This window comes from Botryllus schlosseri, chromosome 16, assembly GCF_051294905.1.
Source record: "Botryllus schlosseri isolate E-star chromosome 16, Bs_hap1, whole genome shotgun sequence".
Taxonomy (NCBI): Eukaryota; Metazoa; Chordata; class Ascidiacea; order Stolidobranchia; family Styelidae; genus Botryllus; species Botryllus schlosseri.
The window spans coordinates 16,066,914-16,076,822 of NC_137251.1; the positions used below are offsets into that span (position 1 = coordinate 16,066,914).

Below are 9,909 nucleotides of genomic sequence, written 5' to 3' on the forward strand. Positions count from 1 at the left end.
CTAGTAATGAATGCAAGAGCACCACAGAAGTACTACATCTTGAACTAATCACTTTCCAAAACCCGCAACTAGAACTAGAACTTTAAATAGATGGCCGTCAAGTAACTAGTCTGTGAAATTATGACGCCAGCAGATTGTGCAGCTGAAGAACTGTGCTGTTCTCCTGTCCGAATCAAATACCCTATCAGATGATTGCACGGGGTTTTCGCAGAAAATCAACTTTCTTCGCATTTTATGCACGCCTTGTTTGCAGAGCAGCCTGCATGGGATCAGCGCTGTTAGCTCATTAGCTGAATGCTATGTCAGCACGTTCTGGTTTACTTTCAAGTTAGCACATGGGCAATCTTGCTATTACAAAACGCTATGGTTCAGCTATCATCAATCCAATAACAGATTGTGCTACTGTTAGAACGGCTACCCCAGCATTTAGTTCAGTCTGATGACCATACGTAAATTAGGCAGACAAATTTTCTTCATTGTGCATTGTGCAATACCCAACATCGAACGGTTAAAATAATACAGAAAAACAGGCGTATACGGGCCATAAATTTGGAGACAGGAGGATACGCAATATGAGGACAGACAAATTGACCGTCACTTTGACATTGAAATATAAATCAAGATGACACAAAATCAGCGGACGACAGCAAGGACCGAACGTTTGATGCCGAATAGAATCGAAACAATACGCACAATAACAGCAATTGACAAGAGTTGACCAGCACAATTTATGCACAGTTCAACGGTTAACAATGTATTTGATAATTGGTGCATTCGTCATTATAGACGTAATAACTGTTATTTTCATGAAAGCGATGCATCAGTATGTAGTAGTAATATATAAATTGAATGTTTCATTTACTGTGAGCGTGAATTTGTGATATTCGGCTTCTGGTGAATTCGGCATGTTGAATTCGGTACATCGTGAATAAGGCAATTTCTGGACTCGGCATGTTGAATTCGACCCTTGGTAAATTCGCTACTTGGTATGCCTTATGTATCTGATTTGAGTCGAATATCGTGAATAGAAACAATTTTTGAGTACTGAATCGCGACCTCATTTGACACAGGAGCACCCTATCAGCGAATAAGGGCAACTCTGTACACTCAACTGCAACATGAGTTATAACATCAATGGCATTAAATCATTGTAGAACAGAAGACGACAATAACTGCACGTACATTAGAGTTGTTCAAAAGTAAATTTTTTGTTTAAATTTTTCTGTCTATTCGATAAAATTGCAGCGCACACCAAATTTCGCTCAATTCCAACCTGTAGAAGCGAAGCTGCTGGAGTTGGAAAAATTTTAATTTAATATAGAAAGTTTAAAAAAATCTTCAAATTTTCCTGGTAACCACATGAAATTGTTAGGTTGTCTACAAACACGAAGCATCGCAAATTTGACTCTTCACTCAGTAGAAGCGAAGTCATTGATATCACAATTTTGGATTTGAAATAATAATATTTACGCGGTAGTTCTATAATACATAATTGAATAATTTGCCACAGTGAATACTTTTTTTTTCAAATTCATAATTTTGTTCTCCAATGACTTTACTACTGGTGGTTCTGGTGGGCATTGAGCCAAATTTGTTACGAATCATGTTTTTAGATATTTATGTGTATGTGTAGCTTCGCTGTTACACGTTGATCTAAATTTAATGTACGGCGCTTTTATAGCCAACCTTACAATTTTATCGTATAGCCGGTACAATTTAAACAAAAAAGTCATTTTTGAAAGACTCGTACATGCTAAATCAGTGGGACTGAAAGGCAATCTTGTGATACGCAACCGTGAAAATGACGTTGCTAGTTGAATTGGAATGAAAGCAGCCACGGAGGGCCACGCTACTCAACTTGGTACGCTTCCAGCATCTGTTTGGTTCCTGACTTAAAATTTCTTTTCCGTTACTCACTATCCTCTTCACTTAAATATCTAAAGTCAAATGTCGGATACGATCGCCATCACCGTCCTTATACTTTATTCGAGTATTATATCTTTTCAATGTTGTAGAAATAGATTGCAATGGCTATACGATGTGTCGACGCGCGTGAGGCAGATGTTAAATATCAGAAAGTTTGCTAAAACAAGGTCAGATGAATACAGAAGTTTTCTCAACATAATCATCAAACGGTCAGACTCGGAAAAGTGCTGAGATGGATTTGTCGGAATTCATCAATGCATCCTCGTCAAAACTGTATTCATTCCTCTCTGGCAAATATATCCATGTCCCCTGTACGAATTGCGATGATTTTCTGTGCGAACTGGTCCTCCTGTCCCCGTTCTCCATACCACAAGCATGGCATGTGTAGACTCAATCTATAAAGGTCAACGAATGATTATACCACATGAATAGAAGTAAATTCGCGACAGTATACGCATTAGGCTTTAGCCTATAAGTAGCGACAGTTAATGATAGCAAATCACGCCGCTAAACAATACATATATGTACACTGTACACTGTATAGTTTATCGGCAGAGATCACGAATATATGATACAATGATTCTAATGATTTCAATATCAATCGACAGAATATACATAAACCAGTGGTTCTTGACCTTTACCGGGGTTGCATTTAAAACAAAAATCAATTTAAAACAAACTCCTTTAATTATTCAATTGTGACGTCATAGCGGATTGGTATTGACCATTGAAAATATAGGGTAACTACAGGTCCTTTGATGAAATATCTACGTACTATAGCTGTTGAACCGACTATTTCGAGATTTCCAACCATCCAAAGTCGTATACGTCGGCTATCTCGCGGGTGGTAATCGTCCGTCGGCTCATGCAAAATGTTTTTTGGAAAGTATTTACACAATTATGGCATAATTATTAGGGCTGGGCACAATGATTCGAGTACTCGAATCTGAATCGAGCATCACTTTTAATGATTCGAGTCGAGTAGTAAAAGTCGATTTTTTCGAGTACTGAAATTACACGCTCCCCGCCACTGAAAGTTATAATTTTATCAAGGAGAATTATAGCTTTGATACTATTTTCCAGAAGAGTTAAAACCCTGATTGGCCGCATTGAAGCATGCGAAACTTAGTACAAAGCTACCAACGTTACGTGAAATAACACATTTCCGAAGGCATAATCACTCCATAACCTTGTCACGAGGTGCAATGAAATCAGTATGGTCGAAAAAATACCAAAGCATCTTTAATGTGATGGATAACATGCATTATATTCTTTGTTGTGGCATAAAAGGTAGATATTTGAACTTCGACACAGTACATTCTGTTATGACGTTATAATGAGTGACATACTCGACTCGAAACACAATACGTGATTCAGAATCGGATCACTCAGGTATAGGCCTACTCGATTTTGCCCAGCTCTAATAATTATACAACTTGAAAGAAGCACAATTTTGTTTTTTTAAAAGGCCATGTTTTAAACAGTGTTTTAAACAACCATTTGTTTTAAATGCAACCCTAACCTTTACTAACCCGCGGAACATTTACGTTAATCCTCAAGCTTTCTCGGAATCCCAAATTTTCGCTCAGTCATAAAACAAAAATCTACCACCATAGTGTTCTATGCTACCTTAAAACACTATGCTACCACAATACACATCTAACTAAACATTTAAGGGCGGAGATAATAAAGCTGGATTAGCAACGAGGTCGATTATCGTGTTCGTCAGGATTTATCAACCCAGGATTAAGGAAACCGGTTGATCGCAGCGCATAAGGTTAGTGTTAATCTCGTGATTTAACAAACCGGAACAATCTATAAGCTACGTACACTGCGGACCATTCCAACGTACAAATATTTCCGATGATGACCGTGCTGACAGTATCGTAGGTAATGGATTCACTAAACAATCAACGAATTATGTACCCACCATTGCAGAGCGATATCGACATTCAATAAGCCGTTACCAATTGAACACGACTTTCAATTAGCGATGATAATTCTACCTATTACAGTGGCAGTGGCAGCACACTGTACCGTTATCAGCAGGCTGCGGTTTCATTCAACAAATTGACAACTGACAGGTTATTACGCGTTTTCGCATTATGATGCAACACATAACGCCACTTGATTGAAAACTCGGGACACCGTGATCTAAGCCTTAACCAACCATCGCGCGTAAACTTTTTCAACTTTACGCGTCGCGATTAGCAGTATTTAATCACACGACAGCATTCTTCCGGATCAGCTAACTTTATTATCTCGACCTAAAATGCGTCCCGATTAGCAATTTTTGATCACATGATTAGCATTCTCCCGGATCAGCAAACTTTATTTTCTTCGCTCTAACACAGTGGTTCCCAACGTGGGCGATTTGGCGGTCTAGGGGGGCGAAAATAACGAAGGGGGCGATAGGGGGGCGAAAACGAACGAAGGGGGCGATACGGGGGCGATGGCGAGTTAAAATGGTTATATTGGAGTCGGGACCGTAACTACCGCACCCCAAACCCCCCAATTGGGGGTGGGGGGCCGAAATCGAAGGAAGCTCAAAATTATTTCGTGAATTAACATGAATGATAGAGTCATTTTTTAGAGATTCATGCGACTTTTTCAAAAAATTTTCGCGCGTTGCGCGATTTAATATTTTCATGTAAATTGTTGTTTGGGTCCCGTCACCCAACAAAAATACGCATGATTTATGGAAATGGGAGACTTCGGCGTCGGCCATTACTGTGCCACGACGCACCAAGACATAAGAAGTTAGAGGCCATGTAACATGCGACTCCGATAAGTGTGCCAGAACGATCAGCAGCGAGAAGAAACTGGCCGAAAAGGAATGCCCTTGCACTGACCGAAAACTTCGATATATATACATTTATGTTTAATTGTCCATAGGCGTCTCAATGGCTGGCGTCGAATGTTCATGTCCGGGCGACCTTAACCCAACAGGACAAATTCCATCCCGCAAGGAAAAAATTATTTGTCAGTAAAGAAATACCAATATGAAATCATGTGCGTCTTTTAGTTTGGTACGTTTTGACGATTTCCATATCTTCTGACATTACAGATATAGGAGGTCACGAAATAGGATCATGTAAAAAAGTCAATATAACAACGATTCCGCCCGAAGATGTTCAATTATTATTTAGGGGTCCTACCTTTTCCAACATACCACATCGACCATATTGACCGATTCAAACATGAATTATAGAAATTTGTCGCGCTTCGCGCGTTAAGGCAAAATACGGTGAGTCATCAAACAGTACATGAAATAGGGTATAGCTGATATGTAGCGACGAAAAGCCCACTGGCTGAGGGGGACTGGGGTTTGGTTTATCACCCTGTGGGGCCAAAGACCAGCGTTTTTTTCGGGGGGGGGGGCGTCACGAAGTGCTGTTTTTCGGTTCCCAAAATTTGGGGGGCGATGATCGGTGTGGAGCTTCAAAAGGGGGCGATGAGTCGAAAAAGGTTGGGAACCACTGCTCTAACACCTTACTATGCTAACTATGGTATGGATTACCGGTGCACAAATGACCTGTGCATGAAAGGGTTTTAAATGAACAAAACCAATAAAATGTATTTTTCACACAAAACGAAAACATAATATTGAATTTTTATTGCAAATCTGCTAGGCTTCACCTCCGAAATAGTCATCGTATTGTTCGGTCGAAACGCAACAGCATGATACCAATTGCCTAATTACAAATGAGCTTATAAGAACGGGGATATATTTGACATTTCGGAAGAACGGGGTTTCGATTTCGAGCTCCCCTGCGTGCGCCTCTTCAGACGACATGCCACCGCAACAGTCATAACTCGACCCCTGATCGCACCTAATTACCTGCAACCTATGATAGCCAAGACCGGCGTATCATCGCAAATGATGTGTATGAGTTGAATGCGTCTCTTAATCTCTGTTAAATCTCTGAAGCTGGTTCGCAGAACCCTAGTGTTCCGTGGAATTCTGCACAACAACGAGTAACATAAACACATATCGATCCAACGACATTCGTTGACTAAAGACTAGAACTGTAATCCGGTTAAACTCGATACTATTTCTGATAAGTCAGCTTCTTATATAACATCAGTTAGTACAGCTGGCACAATATGCAGGACATACATTTTTGTCTCTAGTCCAAAGCATGACTTCTTCCCAGGTTACCGGAATTCGGTGTTCGATTTGCTTCCGCAATTCGTAGTAAACATCTGTATCTCTAGCAGTGGCTACTTCAGCGTCGTATTCGTCGGTGCAGACACGCACTGCGTCGTTATAACTGAAATTTCCCCACCAATCGATCATAAACCAGTATCGAGTGCCTTCGAAATCGAATTGGTGAGAGCTCCCAACTGAAAAAATATTTGAATTGAGTATTTTGAAATGATAGCTTCGCCTTTTTCGTGTTAACTATTTTGTACGAGTTCATGCTTGCTTGAATGCTTATGCATATTCAACTAAAATCTTTGGCTGGCACCTTACAGGTTTGTCAACAATGCGACCACCTTTTATAGTCGTACATGTTCGTATACACAATAGTGCGGAGCATGGACCGGAGCCGGATTGGATATCCGGCCGGATTTTTTAAATTTTGGCCAGACCGGATCGGAGCCGGATAGGTACTTTTTCTGATTCGGCCGGAGCCGGATTGGAGCCGGATCAGTACTTTCTTGATAAGGCCAGAATCTTTATGGATAAGCATGATGTTAGTAACTAAATAACTACCAACCAACAACACGCAAGTAACCGCCAAGCCACTGCGAAATAAAACGAGCCATATTTTTAAATTCACGGAACCACCGTGCCGTGTTGGGCCGGATTTCCGGCAGATCTTTTTCATTTTTGGCCGGAGCCGGATCGGAGTCGGATCAATACTTTTTCCTGATACGGCCGGAGCCGGATCGGAGCCGGACCAGAGAATTGGCAAACCGGATCGGAGCCGGACCAGAGAATTTGTCGATCGGCTCCGCACTAATACACAAGCACATCAAACGGATTAACACGTAACGTACATTTTAAAGCAAATTTGAGTGTCCCGAGCAACGAGCATTTTGTAATTTATCCACCACTGCGCTATATCAATGAGATCGTTGTCATTGGATTACGTGAAGATAAATAAAATCGATGTGATATCGCATAGACAACTTACTTGGATATATTCTTCTCTGGCAGATGTAACCCTGACCTGGATAACTGGGTTCGTGGTTTTCTATGGTATTTGTATTGACCCTTTGCGAAGTCCGGATCACTAACATTTGGCGTGTTTCTGGTGACTGTTGAAAGACGTAATGTGTAATCGATTATTTAACCTGCGATGAATTAAGTTATGTCTTCCACATATGGTTTCATTTGAAGCAAACGTACTTTGGAAGATACTTTTTTAAAACATTAAAAACAAAACATTAGCACATATATTTTACAAAACTGTGCTTTGCTAAAATATCTTTGCTATGAGAAGACATCATATTTATAGCGCAGTGCACTTACACCAGGGTTTCATATTCTTTTTGGGACAGGTATGAGGACTCCTAGCGTAATATGGGTAGAAGATGACTAAAAATAGTTTTGTTCATTCCTCGTTACGGTCTGATTACCAGTTGGAGTGCAAATATGACAAAATAAGGACACAAGTCAAAAGACGGTCTAGTTTCACAGTTGTCGTTTCAACAGTGGCCTTTGATGGGCCCCTTAAAACTAGTCCAAGGACCACATGTTAACAGCCCCTGTTAAAAGGTTCACAAATATATTTTGAAAAGGCAGGGGTTGCTTGATATATTCAGGGTTGGCAACCCATGTACCAGAGTGTTGACTGACCAAAATCCGTGCTGTTTTCTATTGAAGGCTTGAGCGTCAGAGAGTGTCGCCACCGTATGATATACTCACGTTACTGTCACCTGTCCACAACTTTACTCCATTCGAGTTCGCTGATACATTTTTCCCCGCTTCTCTTTGTATCACACTGAACTGCTGTTCACTGGTAATCGTGACCACTTCCGCACCGTATTTCCTTTCGCATCCTCTCTGGGCATCGGTGAATCGGAAACTAACCCATCGATTGAATATTGCCCAATATCTATAGCCGTCGTATTCAAATTGATGCGTTTCCCCGTCTGTTACCAACATTGTGTATTACATTACAAATTGATCATTCGTGCTCGTTGTTACGTAATATTGCTACATGTAAAGAACATAGTGATGACTAGGACTAATTAATAGTAAGTAACTATTTATCAAAGCTATGCTATATCCCGCGGAACTCAGAACTCACCGTATCTTCTCTGACATATGTAGCCATGAATTCGGTAACTAGGTGCATGGTTTTCTTTGCTATTCGTGCCATAACTTTGCGAACGCCAGATTACTAATACCTGATGCGCGCCCGGCGTCTGTTAAATAAATGACATGTGACTTCGTGGGTAATAATAATGTCAGCGGCATCAGACCCTTTGGAACTCACGTCATGGTATTCCTTGTGCTCATTTGCGATACGTAGCCGTTTTTCTATTGCGCCACTATGACATCGTAATAATTAGGGCTTGGCTAGGGCTAGGGATCATGTATGCTTTATGACAATACTCTGGGTCGATCACGATATTTCCATCAACGTCCGTAGCTTTGTACTACAATAGCTACATGTTTCGTACGCTTCCATACGACCATACGATGTTTCAAGATTTCTGCTGTGGAATATACTATCGAACCTAGTTGATAAATAAACTCTTGGTGGCTGGGGACTTGTAGCTTCAATACCAGAAAAATCATCTCTCGCTATAATCGGTTCGAATAATTAGAGCTGATACTCGAATCATTCTGCTCACCACTTGTCATAATCACAAAATCCCGATTTGAATCCGTGCCGTGGAATACACAGTAGTATGAAGCGACAAATATTCATATAAAGTACAATGGCAGCATTTCACACAGACACAGCAACTATGTAAGACCATTTCCGTCAGCCACATTCGTAAGCATGTGCCGAATAAAAGAATATCGATCGGGAGTCTATCGTTCAAGCCAAAGCCTAAAAGCATTCATTTTTTCTTCTTTTAATCCGGTACAGAATACTCACGTTACTGTCACTTGTCCAAAGCATGACTTCGCTCCAATCTTCTGGCATCTGTTTCCTCACTTCGACTTGTATCGCTCTGTACTGCTCGCTGCCGTTAATCTTGACCAATTGCGCGCCGTGATGTAAGCTTTCACACTCCATCCGAGCGTCGGAGAAGGGGTAGCGACCCATCCAGTCTATCTTCAGCCAATATCTGAAGCCGTCGTGGTCGAATTGATACGTGTTTCCAGCTGAAACCAAAGTTGGTTGTTCAAGTTCATCTTAGAGACAACTCATTTGAATAACGGATATAGGGTTGTGTTTAAAATTTATATATTTAAAAGACAACCACATTGAAAACATGGAACTTGTTTACAACGTGTTTCTTTGTTGTTTTGTTTTATATAGTAATTTTTAACCCTTATTCGGGAAAACACAACCCATTACTACAGGATAATATGGAATTTGATGAATTAATTTAATTATGAAATAAATAAAATAAATTAAAATTATTTCGTTCACTTAAATTGGGTATGATTTCTCGAATGAACGAATTACTAGCGGCAAAGTCGTTTCACGCAGTTAGTTTGATGGCAGCAACGCGAGAGGTTTGGGGGCAAAGGATTCTACATTCGACCTCTGCGTAACTCGAACCTGCAGCCCATTGATGTTGTAGGAGTGTAACGAATAACTACTCTGTTCCCGACTATGATGATCATTTATCATTAGTATTTCTAGAGATGTCATTTAACTGTGCCAGTTATGCGGCATGTACTGTGACGGGAAATACACAACTTACGTTTCAACCGCCTTGTTTCGACGACTTCTCCCACTGCCAACAACAACGCCAAGCCGAACGCAACAACTTTAATAGTCGCCATGCGGTAAGAGCTATCTATGGCCAAGAAATAAATTAAGAGTGAGATAAAACCTTGGCTGA

The 9,909-nt window shown here is 40.6% G+C and overlaps 1 protein-coding gene across 1 annotated transcript in view; it reads right to left on the reverse strand.

Annotated features, from left to right (window-relative positions):
• The window catches only part of LOC145458858 (uncharacterized), a 47,542-nt gene extending 37,633 nt beyond the window's left edge, over nt 1-9,909 (reverse strand). The window contains exons 1-5 of the mRNA XM_080337360.1: nt 9,769-9,909; nt 8,991-9,220; nt 8,190-8,307; nt 7,805-8,031; nt 7,071-7,194 (exon numbers count right to left, since the gene is read on the reverse strand). Coding sequence (XP_080193486.1) covers nt 7,071-7,194; nt 7,805-8,031; nt 8,190-8,307; nt 8,991-9,220; nt 9,769-9,850 — 781 coding nt within the window. The 5' untranslated portion in view covers nt 9,851-9,909. The remainder of the gene's footprint in view (nt 1-7,070; nt 7,195-7,804; nt 8,032-8,189; nt 8,308-8,990; nt 9,221-9,768) is intronic.